This window comes from Mustela erminea, chromosome 10, assembly GCF_009829155.1.
Source record: "Mustela erminea isolate mMusErm1 chromosome 10, mMusErm1.Pri, whole genome shotgun sequence".
Taxonomy (NCBI): domain Eukaryota; kingdom Metazoa; phylum Chordata; class Mammalia; order Carnivora; family Mustelidae; genus Mustela; species Mustela erminea.
In genome coordinates, this window is record NC_045623.1 from 76,400,818 (window position 1) to 76,424,923 (window position 24,106).

Below are 24,106 nucleotides of genomic sequence, written 5' to 3' on the forward strand. Positions count from 1 at the left end.
TGAGGCTTGAAAGTAATCTTTATTCATCTGAGCTGCACACACGTTGGGTATGGAAGACAGGGCCGCCGTCACCGCTGGAAGACTACTTGTGGCGATCATCTTCTCCCAAGCTCCACATTTTAGCTTTGTACAGCGTGATATCGTTGTAGACCCTGAAGTGGTTCAGCCTGCGGTCATCACGTTCCGGGTTGACCTAGATAAGAGAACACAGGCATCAAAAGGAAGCCTCTGTGGGGAAGGGACCATGTCGCTGCAAGGACCTGGGCTCCAGTGTGCCGTCTCCAGGTCTCCTGGCGCAACCTTGTTTGGGAATGGAAATGACAGCATTTACATCAAAACAGTTATAACGTAGGCCAAGTTGCTGCACTACCCTTCCCACACCTGCGTTGGAGGCCACACCTCTGGACACTTGGTCCCCTGGAACGTGAGCCCCAGGAGGGCGGCTGCTATACCTGTTTCAGTCACTGCTTATCCCCAATACCTAGAACAGTGTCCAGCACACACTAGAGGTTCAGGACACATTTGTCACTGAAAGAATGGGTGTCATTGATGTGGTTACACAGAGGACTAAGGGCGAGCACTCAGACACATAAATCTGATAGAAGCTCTAAGACGGACTCAGGCAATTAAAGGATACATTTCCATCAAATGTTACTAGGAGAGCAGAAGCCGAGAGGTGTTTGAGTGTGGCTTCCCCAGTGTCCCAGTATTGGGACTGGGGTTGTCTGTTTGTCCAGGGTGAGGTTCTGCTAGGGGGCAGGGAGCCCTAAGTTAAATTCAGGCTGATCAAGCCTCTTTGGCCCCCAGTTATATCACTCTGAATCTCTGGTTTAATTCCTTTTTATGGCTGCACAAGACCTGGATCTAACTTTTGGGGCCTGTACTTTTTTACTCTGCCACCAGCGCCATCCGACAGCACAGTTCCCTATGTTTGTGATGAACAGGCGTGGCGTGTTTGTAGACCCAACACAGCTCACAGCGATGGCTGACGGCTGGCGCACACAGTCCCTTATCGGCCAGGTCTGGAGAGGCTGGAGCGGGGCAGGGCTAGCTGGGGCACCCCGACTGGCCCTGCCCTGAGACATGCGGGTCAAAGATGCATTTCCACACGCCCACTCTGTACCCATGGGGCCCAGCCTTTCCTCTTTAAGAAAATGAAGAACAGTGAATTAAATTATTTGTGTTTTGTAGTAATTTTTAAAGTTGGTTGAATAACTCAGATAATTTGTCTTTCCCTTCACAATCCTCCAGCCCCCCCCCCACCAATTCACTCTTAAGTCAGTCCCCCACCCATCCTCCTCCTCTGTCTGTTTGAGCACTGCTCTTTTGGGACTCAGTCCCCCTGGGAAGGTGGGTTGTGCTCCTGCTGGACCCACTTCCTGTCTCCCAGTGTCCTCACTTCAGGGTGAGCCCCACATCTGAAGAGGAGCTGTTGTAAAGGAGAAGCTTTTTACTCAATCAATCCTTCCCTCTCTCTCTTCCTCCCTCTCTCCCCTTCCTTCCCTCCTTCCGGAGCTATTTCTTCCAGTTTCCCTGCGGCAGCCCTGCAGCAGACCCACACACCCCAGACGGGAGCTGTATAAATGGGAGAGAAGGCGAGGCCCCAGAGTAGAAAGGTAAGAACCACAGGATGTGGCGGTCTTGGGAAGGGTGTACGCTCAGTGGAGGACGACAACCCGGCATTGCCCTAAGCAGTTTAGACACAGCGTCTCTGTTAATCCCCACAATACGCCTCCAAGGGCCAGTATTATTATTCCCATTTTAAGATGGGTAACTGGGAGTTGAGAGGTTCAGTTCCCACGGCTAGAAAGTGGTGGAGCCGGGATTTGAACTCCGGCTGTCTGGCTCTAGAGCCACCATGTTACACTGATACACAGAATTGAGCTGACTGGTGCGGAAGCTGGAGGCACGCGGTACCCCAGTAGCAGGAGGGGAAGGTGCCCAAATCTGCCTGGTGGAGAGTGTGGGGTGCACATCCCTTACTTGTGCTTTATAAAGAGGTGACTCCTTAGCAGTCCTGAAGGACGAGGAGGACCTCCCGGAGGAGTATAGGTTTGGGGTCAGGAGGCAGGCTGCGGGAGGCATCCGCTAAGGAGATGGTGTGTACGAGATCCCGGTGTCTTTGAGGGACCGCAGGATGTTCTGCCATAGCTGAGGAAGAGCGTCTCCAGCTTCACATCAGGCACCAAATACAGAGATGGACTAAAAGCCAAGTGTTAAAAAGAACACAACAACTTGGAGAGAAATCTAGAAGGAAAGCTAGTCACCTGACTACTCTGAATATTGAAGGCTTTCCTAAACAAGGCACAAATCCCAGAAACAGTGACGGAAAAGGCTGGCGCATTTAACTTAAAAACTAAGACGGTCTATGTGATCAAAGACGTGGGAAAGTTAAAAGACAGATGTGGCAGGAAGTTCAAACTGTCCTGGTACCAGAAGGTACAGGGTGCAGGGTGACAACACGCTGATGATCCCATTTCCCGGGCTCCTGGCAGCTCCCGGGCCTTTCCGATCCAACAAGGGGCATGTTACTAGCGTTCCCATTTTATAGATAAAGGAATGGAACTCTGTGAGGTCACGTGATGTGCCGACCACCCTGCTAGAAACTGGCAGAGTAGACCCAGGCAGTCACCAGCAAGCTTTGTCTGGTCCACACCTAGATGATGTCTGCGATGTGTCGGGCACTGCTCTAAGCACCTTACAAATTAGCGCATTCTGTAGTATCTCTGCTATCTCCATATTACACTGAGGACATGGAGTCGCGGAAGAGCTTTGTGACTTACCTAAGGTCACACAGCTAGTAAGTGGCAGCCAGAGTTCAGACCCAGGCAGTCTGGCCTCATCTACTGTTCTCTTAACCAATGGCCTCTGTTGCCTCTTGCTTCCTACGTGAAGAAGCCACACTTACCAAGGGCTCTGAGTCCCATCCAATTTCTTGGCTTTCGGTCTGTGTCTCTGTGTATTTCTTTCTTGGCCCGAGGGCAGCATGGTGGATAAGATTTAGAAACCTGGCTGGGAAAGTAGGCATGAGTTATGGAGGCAGGCAGGCTTTGGGGCCGAGAGTTCCTATGCCCTTTACTCAAACCACAGGCTTCCTTAGAGACACAGTGCCCAGACCTGAGGGCCCCGCCAAGGCCTTGCAAGGCTCATCTTTCCACAAATATTTGTTGAGCACAAACTTGTACCAGGCACTCTTCTGGACCCCAGAGGCAGAGCACAATGTGATGAAGATAGTCCCTGCTCTCCTGAAGTGTGTGGTCTTGGTGGGGCGACAGGGTACACAATGACCAAGGGGACAAACAAATCTGAGGGTGATGCTAGCTGAAGCAGGAGGTAGCAAAGGGGCATGCAGAGGTGGAGACCAGGGTCTGGATGCCAAGCAGGATCCAGCCCTGAGACAGAGGCAGAGGAAAAGCACAGTACAGGCAGCAAGAACAAAGGCCCTAAGGCGCGAGCAAGCAGGGCCAATGTGGCTATGGCAGAGTGAGGAGGAGGGTTGTAAACAGGCCAAATCCTCCGTACGGCTATAGGAATGGCTGCCAACCCCATGCCGATCTGTAACTCCACAGCTTGCGGGCTTACAAAGATTTCATTTTTAATTTCCACCCTATCGAGTCTCAATTTGAGAGGCAGTTTGACCATGGGAAGAACCTGTGCTTCGTAGTCAGACAGTCCGGGCCCTTCCGCTACCAGCTTGACGGGGGGTTTAACTTCTCTGGGCCTCACTCTGCTCATCTGGAAGATGGGGAGGCCAATATCTACCTCAGCAAGACGACTGAGCATGAAGACCTGGCCCCGGGCTGAACTTATCTGTGATATAAACAGTTTGCAGTACACTCCTGGCTCACTTTCAGGTTCCTCACTGCCTGTTACTCTCTCTGCCACTGCCCAGCCCCAGCTCCTCTCCCTTCCTCTAGCTGGGCTGGTCTCTTCACCACAGATAACGTCCCACTTCCTCTGACGAGCTCTAGGAGTCGATCCGCTTGGCTGTCTCCGCTATGCTCTGAGATCCTCCCTCCTCCTGCCCACCCCACCTTCTTACCCTGTCCTCCTAGAGAAACTTTACCTCTTCGCTCCATCAGATTCTACTCTAAAGGGGGAGGGAGGCGAGCTTGCCAGGAAGGATTGGGCTTTCCATCAAATACCTCTCCCATCATTCCTGAGTGTGGTCCCGCCCACTTGGAGACCACAGCCATGCCCAGCTACCCGCTTCCTTGGGCCGTGCTGCTGTCTCTCATTTCTGCATCTTTCCATATAACTCAGAACGTCCTTCTGGTCTTCTCTACCTGACCTACTCCACCTCAGCCTGTTACCACCTCCTCCAAGAAGACTTCCCAGAACTCCACGACCTGTCTAGGGCACCTGTTTTTCTCTGCTATTGCCATCTCAATTTTGTTCTCTATTTACTCATCTGTCTCCTTCACTGTGGTGTGAGGTCTCTACCTCCCCACCCCCTGCCCCATCAGAGTGACATAGTAATAATAATCAGAGTCACATGTTAATAATAATCAGAGTCACATGGTAATAATGAAAGTAATAGCATTTCCTGATCCATGTACTATACTGTTCTATGCTCTCAGTACTTGGGTTATTCTGTTGAATCCTCACAACAACCAGAAAGATAGGTTCAGGGAGGGCAAAAAAACTTGCCCAAAGCCACACTGTTAATGAGTGGCTGAACCAGGATTTGAACTCCATTAAAATGACTTCAGAACCTCTGTTTGTCACAGCGAAATGTTTGATGAATGAATATATAAATGCATTGCTAAGACCATTAGGAGCATTTTTCTTGGCCTGACAGTCAATGAACTGGCCATATGGTTGAATATATTGGTCTCCTGTGAGCTTCATGAGTGTGAGTCCAGTTTTCAGATGATCAAAATGTTGCCCCAAGTTAACACTACCCTGAAAGTTCTCTCCAGCCAGCTGCCTATCTGGGCTCTATCGGTGGTGTTCACAAAGCCCAGGACTTACCATCTGCAGGTTCCTCCAGGTTATCATGCCAAGACATGGGCTTTCTGGTGATTGTGTGAACTAGAGAAAAACAGCATCACAGGTTGACGTTACAACATTAACATCCCGCCCTCTTGACGACTCACCCGAGTCAGACACCTGCTGAGCATTTTTCTGAGTGTCTGCCACATGTCAGGTATTGTGTTGGGCACCAGGGAATGAGGCTCTCAGGGACTTCACAGTCCAGAGTGGCACTGTCCAGGACAGTGGCCACCAGCCACATGTGGCTACTTGCATTTGAATGGAAAAAATTAAATACACTTAGAAATCCATTCCACAGGCACACTAGCCACATTTCAAGGGCTCCATTGTCACATGGGGCTAATGGCTCCCAATCGGGGCAGCAGAGCTATGAAACGTTTCATCGTTGCTGAATGTTCTCTCAAACAGTACTGGCCTACAGGGATGCAGACACACCAGGTAGCCAAACAAGGTTAGACCCATGGCGATATATCTCCTGGAGGCTGTGTGATAGCAGAGGTGCAGAATCCACAGACATCCATTCAACTCATAATTACCGATGCCCAGGAGACAGGGCTGTGAACAGAGGCAGTTCCTGTACTCCCTGAGCTTCTTATTTGCGGTAACAGACAATAAACAAATAAATACCTGGGAAAAATAAGAGAGCTATAGAACAGTAAAGCCCGTTACATGGGTAGAGTGTGGATGGTCAGGTGGGGGTGACAGGTCTCTAAGGAAATGTGCCATGTGAGTAGAGCTCCACATAAAGTGAGGGAATCCAAGTGTGAGCTTGGTGAGTTTGAGAAACATCGAGAAGACCAGAATAATTCTGTGGAGTGAGCTAAGTGGAGGGTAGTAGGAAATGAGCAGAAGCCAGAAGGAACCAGTGGTCTCCAAAATTGTTTTTTACCTCAGACTCCTACCAGTAAAAAACTTCTGAGCGCACACCTAATACATGTGTATTTATATGTCTCTATGTACTATGAGCAGTAAAATTTCTTACTTTATATCTAAAAGTAAACCTAAATACAAATTCTAGCAGACATATGAGTATTAATTCTAGTATTTCCTCACTTTATCCCAATGGATCGCACTAATCGTGTACCCAAGGGACATGAGCTCAGAGACCTAGAAAGACTGAACGTTACCCGAAAAGGTAATTTAAATTGTGGAAATGCACCAAGTTTAAACAGAATTGGACCGCTGATTTGTTTTCCTGAAATTGGCTGGGAGCTCCAGGGGAAAACCAGGTGAGTTCTGAGCAAAATGGAGTTGGGGGAAATTGGAAGGGGAGGTGAACCATGAGAGACTATGGACTCTGAAAAACAATCTGCGGGGTATGAAGTGGCGGGGGCGGAAGTGGGAGGTTGAGGTACCAGATGGCGGGTATTATAGAGGGCACGGATTGCATGGTGCACTGGGTGTGGTGAAAAAACGATGAATACTGTTATGCTGAAAAAAAAAAAAAAAGAAGAAGACATTACATATCCTGTGCTCTCTCCCCAACCCCAACACACAGGGTAACTCTGTGAGATGGGTATGCTACTTAGCTTGACTCTTGTAATCATTTCACTGTGTATCTATATCAAAACATCATGTTCTAGAACTTAAATATATACAAGTTTTATCTAGAAAATGACCTTACATTTTCTCTGCATAGCTGAGCTGCAGTGGACTACAGTGAATTGGGCCCAGAATTTGGGAGAGAAGTTCTGGAAGAAGAAACAATGATTACAAAGGTAACAAGATGGGGAAAGGTGTGATGTATTTAGGAAATCCACTTATTGAGACGTGTTGGGAGAGAAGGGAGCCTGTGCCTGGTGCAGAATAGGCACTAAAATATTTATTAAAGGAGCAGTGTGTGGCTGGGGAGAGGAGTCCCGAGGAGGCTGGGTGGGCAGCAAAGCCAGATCCACAGGGGTCTTATGCACTGACTGGTTTAAACCTTGGTTCAGAAGCTGGGGGTCCCTGAGGGTCTTACAGAGGGACTGATGGGATCGAACTCATTTTTAGCATAGCTCCAGCCGGAAGTGGTGTGGGGACAGAGAGTTTGGAGGAAGAGGGTAGTTAGGAGCCCATCCGATCACTGCGGACAGAAGTGAGAAGGGCCCTGCTGAGGCTTGGCGGGGAGGCTGGAGAGAGGGCTGGACTCAGGCCCTAATTAGAGGGGGGAAGCAAGTGAGGGCAGGTGGAGAGGTCTCCACGAACACCACAGTCTTTCACTGATGTCAGAACACTGGAAGGGTCCGTCGGGTGAGAGAAACGTTAAGGAATAGCCAGGACTGTGACCACTTCGATGTGTGCAGTGAGGGAGAGACTGAGGATGACTTCCAGGCTTCAGTCTGGGACAGAAAACGATTGCAGTACCTTCTCCTCAAACAAGATCCTCTGGAGTAGCGGCAGGTGGGCGACATGGGCAGGATGCCCCCAGTTTTCCAGCTGGTGAGTTTAAGGGACCCAGAGCTTGTCCAGGGGAAGAGAGATGGGTGGTGATTGGGGGCATGGCTCTGGGACCCCATCTGAGACCCAGGGGCATTCAGGGGCACTGCTCAAGGAATGTGTCAGGTGAGGAGTGAGGGCAGGGCCGGTTTATCAGAGGGGGCACTGTGGGTCCTGAGCCCAGCACCACCCCACCCCCTGAACTTTCCCAACATTTAAGACAATATGAAAAGCCTAGAAAAACAAACTAGCTTATTTACAACACAAACACAACTAGCTTCTTAATGACAAACCAAAACACAACAAAACAGAACGTAAAACCCTACAAGATGTAATTATTTAGAAAGCAAAATTTCAAAAAGTCTTTCAACCTTTTGACCACGAAAATACTATTTAATCGTGATGTGTGTGCACTTTATGTTCTTTTTAGATTATTTAATTTATTTATCTGACAGACAGAGATCACAAGTAGGCAGAGAGGCAGGCAGAGAGAGAGGAGGAAGCAGGCTCCCTGCCCTCAGAGAACCCCATGCGGGGCTCGATCCTGGGACCCTGGGGTCATGACCTGAGCCAAAGGCAGAGGCTTTAAGCCACTGAGCCACCCAGGCGCCCCGATGTGTGTGCATTTTAATACATTAAAGTTTTTGGTGGGATGTGGAGCAAAACTCTCCCCTTACTCTCCCCTCTCCTGAAATCTAGGGAGGGGGGCGAGGTCAGAGAAGGCGTCTTCCACTGTGCTCAGCCCCGCATCCCCATCCCGCACCCCGACGGCCCCTCCTTCCTGGGGAAGCTCACCCTAGTCCTCTACCTCCGCCCCGGGGCGCCCCTCACCTTTGCGGAGGGGATTCACGTGGTACTGTGTGTAGAGTTTCTGGGTTCGAAGCTCTTTGAGGTATAATTCCCGCAGGATCTGGTTCTGGTGGACCTCGTCTAGGATCACTTTCTCTTTTTGGCGTCCGGCCATGGCTTTGGCGGTGCTGGGTGCGCTCTTACCCCTTTCTCCCTGCCTTCCGGACGCTGGCCAGGGAGCAGGGAGGAGCGCCGTCTCCAGGCAACCGCGTCCCACACTGTCTCCCGGCAACAGCGTTCCAGATTACAGCCTCCCTTCGACAACCACCCCCCAATACACCCTCCCGGGGGCCGCCCATCCCCCCACCCCGCCCGCATCTTCCAGAACCTTATTTCTGAGCCCGCTTGCTTCCTAAGCCCAAACCCTGACTGACGACTCACCTTGCCCAGCCTCTCAAGATCCAGCCTGGTTCCTAGGACCAACCCCACATACCGCCAGGATAGGACACAATCCAGCAGCAGACCCAGGAGGTAATGGACTCGATTGGACCTCACCTTGGACAGTCATTTCCTAAAAAAGATTTGGGAAGGAGTCAGAAACCTCTCCCTTTTTAAAAAAAAAAAATTTTTTTTAATTTTTTATAAACATAATATATTTTTATCCTCAGGAGTACAGGTGTGTGAATCGCCAAAAACCTCTCCCTTTTTATTTTTTTTATTTTATTTTTTATTTTTTATTTTTTTCCACTTTCCTGAACTTTATTAAAGAAAAAGCAATGATGGTAAATCTCGAGAACATAGTCAAATTTCTAGGATTCTTCCCTTGAAAATGTGACATTTGATTTCCAAACACATGCCAGAGCATACATGGTTCCCAATTGTACTAAGTAGGTGAGAAGCTGAAATCCTAAAACATTCATCTTCCAACTTTCCCCAGTCTGTGGTCTGTCTTTGGATCAGCAATAATTGCCTGAACAGCTACTATGGCTTCATTAATTTTTGTCTGTAGCTCTCTGAGCTCTTCTATGTGCAGCAATCGCAGAATTTGAGCAGCTTCATTAAGAACTGCATCTCCTGTGTCAAAACCAAGAATATGTTTGTCTAAAGCGACAGGCAAGCCCTCTTTCGTTTGATTTGCTTTAGCAACTGCATCCTGTGTCAGGTGCTCCTGGACCAAAATGCAAATTGCCTTAAGCATTACCAGGTAATCATCATGACGCTGAATCTGAAGAAGGTTAGCCAAAGCCATTACACCAGCCTTAAAATCAGGATTATTATTATTATTATTAATCAGGATTATTTACATCCAAATTGATCAATGGCTCTGCATTTTTAGCTGCATTGTCAGCATTTTTTGTGTTATCAGGTACCAAGTCCTTGTATTTTTCAGCATTATCTCTATATTCAAGTCTAACAGCTAAACCAAGAAGCCAATCAATTGCTTCTTGTCGATCTTGAATCTTGAAAGGACAGTTAACATCTTTAAGATAGTTTTCAAAGAACTTGGGCCAGTCACTGCTGTGGATGTTTCTTAAATTACCTCTGTCTTCAATTTTGTAGTGTCTGATTTTCTGGTCGTCAAGCCAAACAAAAAAATTTCTAAATTCTGTTTCATCTTTGCAGTTGAAACCAGCCGGGTTGTGGTAGTCAAGGGCCGTCAGCTTGCGTCGGAACATGGTCCCCGCGTCTCGCTCTGGTCTCTCGAGCTTCCAACCTCTCCCTTTTTAAAGCAGATGACTAGAAAGGAAACTCTCAATGTCTGTCTCACAAAACAGAGGAGGTTTCAAATTTGACAAGGTATTCTGGCCCTTATCATCCGTGGGATAATATAGACAGAAGAACCTTTTACTTTTGGGAGGGGGTGTTTAAAAAATTTTATTTATTTATTAGTCAGGGAGAGAGAGAGAGTGAGTGTGAGTACATGCAGGGGAATGACAGGCAGAGGGAAAAGCAGGCTCCTCAGGAGCTAGGACCCCCAGGTGGAACTCGATTCCAGGACCCTGGGATCATGACCTGAGCTGAAGGCTGCTGCTTAACCTCAGAGCCACTCAGGTGTCCCAAGAAGAGCACTTTCCTGATGTAAGGGACTTGGGGACTTTATAGTTTATTTACTTAAAAAATTCAATTGTGGTAAAATACATAACATAAAATTTACCATTAGAATCATTTTTAAGGATATAATTCAGTGGTGTTAAGTATATTCACATTGCGTGAAACCAATTTACAGAATTTTTTGATACTCATTAAACAACTTCCCATGGCCCGCTCCCCCATAGCCTCTGGAAACTGCCGTTGCACTTTCTGTATGAATTTGACTACTCTAGATACCTCATGTAATACAGTCTGACTCCAAAGCCCATGCTCTTTTCCATTAAGTACTTCACTGATTCATCTATCCATGCATTCATTCAGGGACACAGCATATTCAAGGATGTGTGTAGGTCTGGGACAGGCCTGAACCCGGCTAGCTCCTTAATGGCTCCTTGTTTTAGCTCCTGCTACTCCTTCTCCTTGGCCTGGAAGGCTCTTTCCCCTGTGTCTGTCTGGAGAGCACCTATTTATAACGAGCTCACGTACAGTGAGCTTCTTCCAAAAAGTTACTGAACTCCATAGTCCCTAGTCCAGCTTTTCTCTGTGACATGCTTTGCTCCAAATCTTTAGTTACCGGACTACTTTACTAAAATTCTTTGTTTACATGTAAGTTACTTGAGAATGAGAAATATATTGGGTCCATCTCTGCAAGACCAGTACCTGGCCTACTATGGGCAGATATGGATGTTTGGTAAAGGTTTGCTGGCTGTTTGGATGTCTGCTCAGTTAGTACTGGGATTTTCTTCTGCTTACATCATTACATAAACCCTCGCATGATTCAGAAACACAAACGGATTCTATTACACCAGCACTGAACTAGAGAAGCCCCTTTGTTACTTATTGTGAGCCATACCTGGGTCCCTTTTTCTAGCAAGGCTCAAACGGCCTCTGAAGTCTTCACTGTCTTCCTAAGCCTAAGTAGGAATGAATCATCATTCTGCTCAAGAGCTGCCTTGCTAGCTCTGGGACAACTAGCAAAGGCTGTATTGGTCCCCAGCTAAACTGACCTTTCTTCAGCCCTGAACTTGTGGTCCAGCAACCCTCCCTCCATACAGAAAGGACTATGACAAGGAGGAGGCTCAGAAGGAAGGGAGTCACTGAAGCTTCATCTTCCCTCCACTCCAGCCCCACGTTATTATATTTCCCAGGTGCCTTTGAACACCTCATAGCCCAGCCCAGTGGAGGCCAGTCCAGTGAATCTCTGGGGCTAGCTTCTGCTTACCTGGGGACATTCCAGGCCATCAGTGTGCTTCTAAACTCTGAGACTATTTACTGAAAAACACAGGGGAGTTGAAAAACATGATGGTCTTGTCCTCTAGCTTCTCAGCTGTTGTCTGAGGTTGCAGATTTTTCTTGAAATCTGTGTTACCTCTCCATTAGGAGCAGATGCAGAGACTCAGCTAACAGGGAAATCAACTAGAAAAATATAACAAAAAGTCATTCATATTAACAAAAAACAGCTATCTAGGAATTAACCTAATAAAGATACATGAACATTTTATGAAGAAAAAAAATTAAAACTATCCATATCATACAAAAGGTCTTAACTAATAGGGAGATCAGTATCGTATGCCGGTGAGCCGCCATGCAACACTTAGAGCCACAAATGAGATGCCCTTACAGCCATGAGGGCGGATCTTAAAACAGCAGCGATTGAAAAAAGTTATAAAAGGCTAAGGTTTATAATATAATACTATGCCCTAAAACTACAAACAGACCAACTCTATATGGTACAAGATTGATTCTGCATGGTACAGAGTGAGTGTGTATTGGGGTAAGGAGATCGGAAAGCCACCCAGGCTTGTAAATAAAACAAGATATTTTTCCTTCTGGGCTTCCCCAACTTCTACAGACATTTAAATGCAGGGCCTGGGTATGGAGCAGTGCTGGACTGTGATTCTTTGAGAGAAGGGAGACAAAGAAGATGAGCCCTATAGTTGTTCCAGATTTCTGCCTGGAGATATTTTCTCAAAAATGCAAGGAAGGCGAACCCAAGCTAAGCAGGTGGTAATGGCCTGGTTGAGGAGACACAGACTAATGTTCAGGAGTGTGAGGCAGATGAAAATTTGTGGAGCCGATAACTGGAGGGAGGGGGGAGGGAGAGAGCGAGAGAGAGCCAGAAATGTGCATGGAAACCCTTTTGAGTCTTGCCCGAGACTAAAAAGGGAGAAACTCGGTGAAGGAATGACTGGGAAGCTGTGAGCCGAGCAACAACCAGAATTCATACAGGACTGAGAAAAAACTGAGTTCTGACCAGATAAGGTAGAGAGTCCTCGGTGAGGGTGTTGGGTGGAGACCCCCCAAAGTTAACACCTTAGTAAAAAAACTAAGCTAGGCTTAGAGAAAAGGTTGCTCTAGGCTTTCCCTAACAAAGCTTCAAAACAAGGCTCTAAAAGTATCAGATAGATCCACAGAAGGGGCCAGTCTGTCTCCAGGAAAAATTTCCAACACATCTTAAAGAAAGAAAACAAAACCCAGCACTCAGCAATATAACATTCACAAAGGACAGCATCAATTGAAAATTATTAGCAAAGCAGACAGTTGAAGTAGGGAAATGTGACCCATAGCCAGGAAAAAAAGCAACATAGAAATTTGAAAACTTAAACGAAATGGATAACTTCTGAGAAGGCATAGATTTCCAGAACTGACAAAAAAGGGAAAAAAAAAAAAGGAAATGGAAAATATACATAGCTTTATATCGATTTTTTAAAATTCAATTTTTTAAAAGATTTTATTTATTTATGTGACAGAGAGAGAGATATCACAAGTAGGCAGAGAGGCAGACAGAGGGAGAGGAGGAAGCAGGCTTCCTGTTGAGCAGAGAGCCCGATGTGGGGCTCGATCCCAGGACCCTGAGATCATAACCTGAGCTGAAGGCAGAGGCTTAACCCACCTTAACACAGGTGCCCCTAAAATTCTATTTTTGATTGAAAACTTCCCCTAATATACCCTCCAGGCCCAGATGGATTCTCTGGTCAATCTGTCAAGCATATAATGATGAAAATTCTACTCCTACCCAAATGCTTTCAGGAAACAGGAGTGGAAGAATTATTTCCCAACTCATTTTTTGGTCATTTTAATTTTTTAATTATAAAAATTTCTTTTAAAGTAAGCAGTACACTCATCAATGTGGGGGCTTGAACTCACAACCCTAAGACCAAGAGTCACATGCTTTACTGACTGAGCTAGCCAGATGCTCCATTTCCTAACTCATTTTGAGATCAGTATTATATCAACACTAAAACCAGACAAATTATTACAAAAAAGGAAAACTAAAATAAGCCTTGCAAACATAGGTAAAATATTGTAAAAGATGTAAAAATCCTTAACTAAGTATTAGAAAATTATATCCAAAAAAATTAAAAAGATTAATATACCATAGTCAGATGGGTTTGTTCAAGGGATGTAAGGCTGGTTTAGTATTTGGAAATATCAATTCACCATATTAACAAATAAAAGAGAAAGACCATATGGTAATCTCTAAGTTTGGTAGAATTGGAGGAAACGTACAAGGGGAGAGCTGCTGGGTCCTTTGTGGGAGCCCTGGGCACCCTAACCTGTGACAACTCACAGTTACAAGTTAGGGATTCCTGATAAGCACTCATGTTTAAAAATCATAAGAGAAACTTTTTAATTGTGAAACATCACACATACACAGAAAAGTGTTTTCCTGCAGAACGGGTAGCTCATACTTATTTACCACAAGTACATACATGTAACCATCACAGAAGCAGACAATAGAACATTAAGAGCACCCCAAGAAGCCTCTCTCACACCCCCACCTAAACCCTGTCTTCCGCTTTCTCCTCAAAGGTACCCCCTAACCTGACTCAACACCATAGATCACTTTGCCCATGTTTTCACTTTGTGTAAATGGAATCATACAATGTGCATGCTTTTGTGTTTGACTTCTTTTGCTCAAATTATGTTTGTGAAATTCATCTGTGCTGTTGTGTGGGGTTGTGGTTTCATTCCTGTGTACTGTTCACTTTTGTGACTATAAGACAGTTTATTTATTCATTTTGCTACTAATAGACATGGGGCTGTTTCAATATGGACCATTACAAGTCACGCACATTTTTGGTAGAAGTCTCTTGATGCCCATCTGCAAACATTTTGTTGGCTGTATACTTGGGAGTGCATCTCATTATGGTTTTAATTTGTGTTCTTCTATTGACTAATGAGGTTGGCCAACTTTTTTTGTATGCTTATTGGTCATTTGAATATCCTCCTTTGTGAAGTTCCTATTAAAAATCTTTTTCTATTTTTCTTTTGTATTGTTTGTCTTTTCTTTATTAATTTATTGGAGCTCTTTATAGAGTATTGATATACTAAGCCCATTGGGAGCTGTATGTATGTTCTGTAAATTTATTTTTTCACTGTACGGTTTTCCTTTTTAGACTCTTAATGATACTGTTTAGATAACTTAAAAGACACTTTATAGTATCTTCTTAAAATTTAAATGTGGTCAAATATATCAGTTTTTCCCTTTATGCTTTCTAAATGACACTGAAGACATATTTTTCTAATTGATGTTGTGACAGTATTTTCTTATGTTACCTTCAAATCAGTACTGTTGAATAAAAATATGAAGCAAGCCACACAAGCAATTAAAAATTTTCTAGTATCTAATCAAAAGAGCAAAAAGAAGCAGATTCAACTAATTTAAAAGATGTTTTATTTACTACAATATATCCAAATTATCATTTCAACATTTCAATATAAATACTGTTGAGATATTTTATTGTTTTTTTTCGCACTGTGTTTCAAATCCAGCGCAAATTTTATACTGGATAGTGCGTGTCAAGTGCTCAATAGCCAGGGGTGACCAGAGAAATTCTACATGATTTGTTTTTACTCTTTCACATTTATGTGTGTTTTACCTGAAGTTGATTTTTTAGTGTAGTTACATGGTAAGAATCGAGCTTAATTTTTTTCCATAGGAGTACTCAATGGACCAAGAACCTATTTATTGAAAAGACTGCCCATCCCCATGGTTCTGCTATGATACTTTTGTCTTAAATCAAGTGTCCACATGTGTAGGAACCTCTGTCTGGACACTTCTATGCCACTTATCTATTTGTCCATGTTGGCACTACTACTATACTATCTTAATTAATATAATTTTTGTGACAAATCCTGGTATCTGGTAGGAAAATTGTCCCTACCAGTTCTTAAGAGAGTCTTGGCTAATCTTGGCCCTTTTGCCTGTCCACCCAAATTATAATCAGCTTGTCAAGTTTCCTAAAAATATGCTGGGGTTTTGATTGAGATTCCACTGAACCTATGTATCGATTTGAGGAAAGCACTTAAAAAAAAAGTGTATCATCTGTTCATCTGATGCTATCATCTGAGTAGGATCTGGATGTCTTTGCCTTCTAGGCTCTACTACCTGCCATTTTCTGGGGTACAGAGGTTCAGCTTTCAGAGCTTTGATGATAACATAATGGAGGGCCCCCCATCTTTTTGCAGGAGACATTTCTCCAAGTCAGAAAGTCCCTGGTAAGTTTCTACAATCCTAGGATGCAGAAAAATAGTGTCTTGGAGGAGCCAGATCATAAAACCTTGAATCCCCATATGTCTATAATAGAGGACTTATGCTTTGTGTGTAAGTTTTTAGGGGTCACCCATTCTTGCACTCAATTTAATCTAGGGCTTATCAATAGGATTTAACTGAATAGAGATCAGATTAGAAGTTTTCCACTCACTCTTCTCTACTGGTCTTGCTGTTTGTTCTGTGGTCACAGACCAAGTTCCACGGAGAAGCCAGTTAAAAATGTAGAAGCTCATTCAGGATGGCTAATGGGGAAGAGAGGAAAGAAACAGATTCTCTACAAAGCGGATATTGTTAAAGGTGTGTCTGGCATCTGAAGGGTGCCAGAGACACCTTTAACAAGAAGGATGTTAAGGATGTTAAGGATGGAGACACAATTCAGATAATAGTAAGATAACCAGGTTACGGCTGAAAACTCCATCATGGAAAAGGGGTTCTGTAAGTAACAGAGCTTACCTTCCAACCTGAATGCTGGTCGGCATTCTCTTGAATTCCCAGTGCTCACCAGGTCAGTCTCCTGGAGATCCACAGTCTTGGTAATTCTGGATGGCATCAGAACTGTCCCACTCCCAAGGAAATCATCTCTCCAAGATAAGATTTATGGATCACAGAAGTCTGGATGGGTTTGGCTGGAATGTTGGTAAGGACCAAACTTCAAATATCTAGAAAGAAGGGCTGGAAGGGGGAGTAGGGGCAAAGACAAAGGAGTAAAAGGAAAGAGGAGCAAGATTACTAGAGCTAGAGCGGCGAGTGGATGGTTTGGAGCGAACAGTGGAAGATTTGGACAGGGAAACCTGTGAGGTAGGGTGGCAAGAAGGGATGGTTCTAGTCAGAGGAGGTAAAGTGGTAGGGCAGTAAGCTGAGAGAGGTAGATGGCGCTGGGGAACAGTCTGAAAGTCACAAGAGTTAGATAGGAGAGGAAAGTGGGTTGGAAAACGAGAGCATGAGGGGGCAGAGTGGGCAGGAGTCTGGGGCCGAGATGAGGAAATCTGGGGCAGCTTTCTCATCATTTTTCCAAATGACATTTCTCTAGTTACTCATCTTGGCAAAGAGGAGTAATTGGACATAAGCTTAAACACACCCCAGCTTTTATCTCCCACACAAGCCCTCACATCATCCCATGGCTGAATGCCCATTATGAGATGTATGTGCCCCGCCCTTCTGGGCACGTTAGTTGGGCTGGCAGCCAGGGAAATGGCACCAAATGTTAGGTTGGAGAGTGATCACAGGAAATATCAGAGAGAAGAAATGGGGCTGTAATATTAGTCCTTATTCCTTGGGATAACATGTAGTTTTGTCCCTTATTAGGCAAAGATCTATCCGAGGACTGCAGTACAGTTAGAGGATTGGGACCAAGAGAATGGATCTGAAGCAGGCGTGGGCAAAGTGGGGAGAAATCTGTGCCTCCAACTATTTAACTTACTACATTTTTCAAAGCCCTTGTACATCACTTACGTCACTCCATGAATATGAGGTGATCAGAGATACGTCCATTTTACCAAAAAAAAAAAGGAACTAGATAAGCAGGCAGCAGGTGACAAAGCAGGTGTGACTGAAACTTGAGCCAAAGCTTGGGGGATATGGGGCATGCAGGAGAGTACACCAAATGGTACAGAGCACTGTCAGCATGACCTTCTCCTGTGTTTCTGGACACGATCTGGTAGGGGTGCTTCAGAACAGGGCTTTACAGTGTAGCTGTATTCATGTATTCAGACATTCCACTACTTCCTGAACTTACTGTGTAATTACTCAGTTGTTCCCATGTCACTGGGGCTTACAACCATGGACTCTTAGTTTCTTCTTTTTAATTCTGATTCCCTTTTATCTTTATTTCTCTCTTTACCCACTTCAGAATCTATGATTCAGAATTTCAGTGATTTTTTTTATCATGGTTCTAAACTCTCTTGCCATATCCTTTCATTGTGCTTTCCTTGGGGAAAAACCCTAATATGGGTGATTCCAAAAATTTGGCTTGCTTGTTTGTTGGATGCTGCTGGAAAATTTTTTTTCATACAACGTGGAAGATTAATATTAAATAATACACATAATATTCAATACCTGTGAGAATATTCATGGTGATATTGTTTATTAGAGTAAAAGATAAATGGAAAACAACCTCAATGTTTATAAATAAGGACTTAGGTAAATTATGGTGCAGCCACGCCATAGAATATGAAAAGGAAATGTCCAGATGTAAAAAGTAAGGAGAGGTAAGTACTTGAGGTGACATTGATGGGAGTTTAAGATGGGGTGGGGTATGGATTATTGAAATTGTTAACAGCTAGGGGCTTGGGTTTTTCTGCTTATCTAGATGGAACTAAAACAATTATCCATCATCACAAAGAAATGGCAAGGTCTCTGACTAGGATCTGAGTTTTTAAAAAAAAGTTTCTCTTGAGATATTGAAATTCTGTGCCTACCACTTGCCCTGGTTTTGAGTCTAAAATGTGAACTATGTGATGTAGAAACAATTAAACTGGTTTCAGGGCAATGTTACCTCTGAGGTGTTAGATACAAAATTTATCAATCTGTAGGAATACTGCCATAGCCCAGGCGACAAGGAAAGCCCCACTGAAGATGAGTTCACAATCCAAAATTACAAAACTCATGAGCAAACTGTTCACATGAGGAATGATCAGTGGGTATAACAAAGGGTGTATTTACACAAACGCTTCACCAATAATTTCATGTAATTAAAGACATAAAATAAGGACTTGAAATTCTATTAAAAAGTGCAAGACATGAAAGAACTGATGGCAAAACAAGGAAACAACAAAACCAACCCCAGAGTGGAAAAATAGAGTCATTGAGTGAAACTGTAAACATTAAAGATAAAGAGATCTTAAAAGCAGTAAGAGAGGGGTGCCTGGGTGGCTCAGTTGGTTAAGCAACTGCCTTCGGCTCAGGTCATGATCCTGGACTCCCGGGATTGAGTCCTGCATTCGGCTTCCAGCTCCGTGGGGAGTCTGCTTCTTCCTCTGACCTTGTCCCCTCTCATGCTCTCTCTCTTTCTCACTCTCTCTCTCTCAAATAAATACATAAAATCTTTTTCTTAAAAAAAGCAGTAAAAGAGCATAGATAAATTACCCATAAAGGAATTAAACTCAAAGAGAAATCTTAATGAAAATGGAAAACAGTGCAATGTTATTTTCTAAGTGACAAGAGGAAGTAACTGTTAATCTAGAATTTCATACACAGTCAAATTATCATTCAAGACTGAGTGCTAAATAAAGACATGTCCATCATTTAAGACCAAGTGCCGAACAAAGAGAATTTACCACTAATAAACTCTTATTTAAGAAAAAAAACCAAAAGATAAGAAATTTTGATCCCAAGAAGTAGGAAATGCAAGAATTAAGGCCAAAGCAGGGGACCATAAATTAGGATTGGTAAGTAGGAAGCCTTCCACTAGTGACTACAAAACTTGTTGCAAAGTGCTTGCACATTGCTGGTAGTCCCCCTGGCTGTAGCTGTTAGACGAATAGGAGCACACTGAAAACAAAGAAAAGCCCCTTCCTCCTGAGGGACCCTCTGGTGCTGTCCCTACTGACACTGTCTAACATTACAGTGTGTCAGCAGATAAAGGAAAAATGCTCCTGGGTCCAGCTCTAGGAGCACACAATGCCCCGTGAGTTTGAGTCTGGTCCAACAGGCAATACATTGGTAACTGGCATGGCAATGAACAAACAAAGAAACTGGTAAACATAGACAAATCTAAACAAGCACGATATGACTAAAATAATAACAGCAATAACGAATTTGGGAGATGCAGAGGAAGTCTGGCAGGCTGGTCTAGGTGTGCTCCTAACTGCACATAAGAAGGTCTGCAGCACCCTGGCTCTCCCTCAAAGCTATTGATTTGGGGGTAGGGGTAGGGGTGGTTGATATTGAGTTTGCTCTGGGAGGGGCCTAGGAAAGCGATCCTGGTAAAAAGAACTTCACCATAAGTGAAGCAAAATCAGAAGTCTGCAAGGGGAATGGAGAAATCTACAGTTATTTTTGGAAATCTCAATCATCAATCATCAGTAAGACAAATATATACAAAATCCAGAGATACAGCAGACTTCAACATCACTAACAAACAACTTGAGCTAATTGACATTTATAAAACACTCCATCCAACAACAGCAGAATAAACATTTCTTTCAAACACATAGGGGATATTTGGCCAATACAGTGTATATTCGGGACTATTAAGCAAGTCTCAGTAAACTGAAAAGTATTCAAGTCATAGAGAGTGTGTTCTCTGGCCACAGTGAAATTAAATGAGGAATCCAGTAACAAGATTCCTAGAGAATCTACAAATACCTGACATTAATTAAATAACAGACATCTAAATAACCCATGGACAGAAGAAGAAATCAACAAGGAAAATTAGAATTATTTTGAACTGGATAAAAATGAAAACACAACATACCAATATTTTCTCTTTTATGGAGGAAAGCTTTGGGGCATTATCAGTAGAAGCAATGAGAACAGATACTGGCCAGAAAAATCAGATGACCAGCATACTCTATGACACCGTTTTAGCAATCACTCTTAAGGAATCGGTCCAAGAATGAAGAATTCTACATGTGTAAAGATGTTCATTTCAGAATTGTTTATAAAAGGAAGTTTTGTTACTGTGTATGTTATGTTATTATGCATTCACCTAAGATATGTTAGATGTGGCAGAACTCGGAGCAATGCATGTGGTATACCATGAAGTGGGAAAAAAAAAAGTCTACAAAAGAACCAGCATAAAATAAATACAGATTTAGACAAAAACTTGTACTTGATAAGATAATGGAAAAAAAACACGAAAAAGAAGATGCCATTGATTTTAGAGAAGTGGGATTATGACTGATTCCTATTCTCTATCTTCCCAACTTTTAGCGGGTGTAGTCATAACAGGATGTTGACTGGGGCTTTTCCTGTTTTATCAAAAGTTTCGCTAAAGCTCCACTTTCTCAAAAAGCCTCAATGAGCTGCTAGACACAAAGCAGTCCTGTGATTGTCACCCATCATCATGCGCCGGTAGACTGCATGGAAAGACTTGAAACACGAAAGGGAGATTCATTGCATAGGAGAGTATGTGTAGGCTTTGTGCTATGGGAGAGTAATGTGCTCTTCCACTCCCCTTTCAGCGAGGGAGGGGAGTGGGTACTCCCTGGCCCCTCACCAGTCATGTGGGGAAAACTCTTAAGAGAGTAGTCAGAGAGGCCACAGAGAGAGATCTGTGCTAAGCTGCATCTCTAGGCCTCCTCCCTACCCTGGACCCAGGATGCAGTAGGATCGGTGCACCATGAGGGACTGGGAGATTGACACGTGTCCCTGGAGTTTTAGGGATGAGTGAGACTGGTGCCTCTTTCCCACCTGGGGAGTACTTAAGGCAAGAGGCAGACCAAAGAGGCCCCTGAAGGCAGGGAGGGAGCCAGCAGCTGTAATGCCTGCACTCCCATTTGGTGTTGCAAGGATGTGTGTGTTTACCACAGGCCAGTTGGATGCTGCGCGTACTTCCTGCCATTTTAGATAATGCTATGAAACTTGACTTTGCTCCTTGGTCTCTGCCTTTGTGGATGTTATATTCTGAGGGACATGCAGATAGTAATCGAAGAATCATACACATAAATATAAATCTAGTTGTTAGAAGTACTAAGGTGGAAGGTACATGGTATTACAGAAACATTTAATGGGTACATTAGTCTAGTTAGAGAGGTCTGGGAAGTTTCCCTCAAGGAAGTGATGTATGAGATCCCAAAGAAGGAGTTAACTAGAGGAACTTTATGGGGAGGGTTGAGAGCATTTCCAGGGGGAGAGAACAACATACACCAATTTCCTAATGCCAGCAGGAGCATGGTGTGTGCGAGCAACAGAAAGAAGGCCAGTTAGGCAGAAAGAAAGGGAGAAGCTTATGGAGAGATGCAGACCCAAACCATGGGCCTTGGAATTTGTTCTTTATCTTAAGAGCCCTGGAAAGTTATTAAGCTATTTAAACTGGGAATGATCCTCTAAGACTCGTATTTTGAATGTGATCCTTCTGGCTACAGTATGGAAAACCAATTGCCAGGTGTATATGCGCAGGTGTAGACCTCTTTCATTAATTTTCCCTGGAATATAGTGGGGCATTTTTAATCTTCAGAGTATTTCTTTTGAGACTCAGCAAGGTTTCTGATATTATACTTTTAGATATTGCCTCTGATCCATTTAGTGTTTCTTTAGAAATTCTTCAATCTGTAATCATCATAATTTTGTTTCTTTCTCCCTGTATTCTGTGAATAGTTATATTTTTATGCAAAGTCCCTTGCTCCATTTACTGTCTCCAATTCAGGCTATTTTTGACTACTGTGTTCAATTCATTTTATTTGACTTAAGGCCTTCTTAGTCTGTTTTCTTCACATGGCCTGCTTTGTCCTCTTGTACTTGACTAAAATCACAGAACAAGTATTTTTTTAAAATTTAATTTAATTTTTTCAGTATTCCAAGATTCACTGTTTATGCAACACACCCAGAGCTCCCTGCAGTACGTGTCCTCCTTAATACCCACCACCAGGCTCACCCAATTCCCCATCCCCGCTCCTCTCCAAACCCCCCAGTTTGTTTCCCAGAGACTGTGGACTCTGAGAAACAAAACAGGTGTTTTAAAATATTTCTCTTTGTTCTTTTTTCAAATAAAGGCATTTTTTCCCGAAAGTCCAGCATGCTGTTTTCTTTTCACAAGCTGTGGGTGCCTATCACAACACTGGCCCCGGGAGTGACAGCATTGATGTTGACGGCATTGATGTTGACGGACTGACGGACCGGTGGATCTGGTGAGGGTGTTTGCGTGATAACGGGATGCTGATGATACCGATGCTGGTAGTGGAGAGCTGCTGAGTTGGGTGATAATGAGGGCAATAATGTACTAGGGGAAGGGTGATAATTTGGGACCAATGGCAAACTCAAGGTGGACACTAATGGGGTGATGTGGTTGTGGTGATGTAATGTCTGATGGAAATGACAGATGATGTTAGTGGTGAAGGTGAAGACAGAGGTGCAAACACATGCTGGTGTATGCACTTGGGATGAGTAAGTCAGGTAAAAGAAAACAAGTTTCTTCAGGGGTTCCCGAGGGACACTGGGTCACTTGTGATCTTTCTGCGTAGCGGTTGCTGTTTGCTCAGCTGTCTAACGAGCTGAAGTTCTTAATGACGCTCCTTCCATATTCGTAGACTCGGAATTTAACAATCCCCCCCTAGGACTTCTCACTTCAGAGCAACTCCATTGTGGCTTAGTTGGGCCACAGCCAGCCAGGACCTCCTGGGGCAGAGGGACTCCGGGGTGCTCCCTGTAACTGGGGAACAAACTTGGAGACTCACGGCAGGAGCAGGGAGGAGGAAGAGTGAGCAAAACATTTATTTCTGTTTTAATTGAGCTGAGAAAAGTGTAGTTCTGTGTAACAGACAGTTCTTGGATCCTCCTGGGAAGCGTCCAACTACTGCAGAGCTGGCGGGAAATTCTCAATAGCTCAAAGCCTGGGGCTGGGAATAACACTTGAGAAGCCCCATGCACAGTCCCAGGACAAGCCCCAGATTCAGCTGGCAGATGCTGCCGAGAAGTTTCTCTCCTCCTTGAACTAGCCTTGACACATAAGTCAGTCACCAAAGATCAGTGCTATTAAAAGACTTGAAGCTGGCAGTGGTCTAATTACCCCAGAAATTCCGAAAGTGCTTTTACTGCCATTCCTAACATTCCTTTATTTTTCTCTAATTATACAAATGGCCATTAATACAGTCATTATAAACATTGAAACAATACAGATAAGTAGAAGTCCCCTTTGATTTTATCTTCGATGCTAGTCCCCTTAAATCTGCAAAAATCAAAACACACAATAAAGATATATCCTTAGCAGTTTTATTACAATAATTTTGACAATTTTGGTGAACTGGGTAAGTGAACTAAAGAAGAAAAAAGAAAGGAAAAAAGAAGGAAAAAATGACCACCTGCATAGTTGCAGAAAAAAGATTCACTAAAAGCTAATACTTCTTTTCTCCCAGCTTTATGGAAGTGTGATTGACAAATAAATATTGTATAGATTTATTTTTTAGGATTTTATTTATTTATTTGACACAGTGAGAGAGAGAGAGAATACAAGCAGTAGGAGCAGCAGAGGGAAAGGGAGAAACAGGCTCCCCGCGAAGCAAGGAGCCCAGTGCGGGGCTCGATCCCAGGACTCCGGGATCATGACCTGAGCCAAAGGCAGATGCCCAATGACTGAGCCACTGAGGTGCCCCAAACATT

General features: G+C 44.0%; 1 protein-coding gene and 1 pseudogene across 2 annotated transcripts; both read right to left on the bottom strand.

Annotated features, from left to right (window-relative positions):
- On the bottom strand, nucleotides 1-16,874 carry FAM183A (family with sequence similarity 183 member A). Of its 2 annotated transcripts, XM_032302952.1 has the most exons (8): nucleotides 16,304-16,874; nucleotides 11,663-11,709; nucleotides 11,516-11,558; nucleotides 8,644-8,773; nucleotides 8,245-8,430; nucleotides 4,975-5,034; nucleotides 2,909-3,012; nucleotides 1-193 (listed from the first exon to the last, which is right to left on the bottom strand). In XM_032302952.1, the coding sequence occupies exons 5-8, from the start codon at nucleotides 8,375-8,377 to the stop codon at nucleotides 83-85; spliced, it is 408 nt and encodes a 135-aa protein (XP_032158843.1). In that variant the 5' UTR covers nucleotides 8,378-8,430; nucleotides 8,644-8,773; nucleotides 11,516-11,558; nucleotides 11,663-11,709; nucleotides 16,304-16,874; the 3' UTR covers nucleotides 1-82. The 2 variants fall into 2 exon arrangements, with proteins under 2 accessions (XP_032158843.1, XP_032158844.1); XM_032302953.1 differs by lacking the exons at nucleotides 11,663-11,709; nucleotides 16,304-16,874 and having other exon boundaries at nucleotides 11,516-11,568.
- LOC116567705 lies at nucleotides 8,940-9,931 on the bottom strand (annotated as a pseudogene).
- Nucleotides 16,875-24,106: the final 7,232 nt, after the last annotated feature.

Excerpts from the sequence above, each read along its gene's own strand:
- FAM183A (XM_032302952.1), bottom strand. The coding sequence starts at position 8,377 with ATGGCCGGACGCCAAAAAGAGAAAGTGATCCTAGACGAGGTCCACCAG. Across the intron at positions 5,035-8,244 it reads CGTGAATCCCCTCCGCAAAG|TTCACACAATCACCAGAAAG; the intron begins GTGAGGGGCGCC and ends GTTTTTCTCTAG. Across the intron at positions 3,013-4,974 it reads CCTGGAGGAACCTGCAGATG|CCAGGTTTCTAAATCTTATC; the intron begins GTAAGTCCTGGG and ends CTACTTTCCCAG.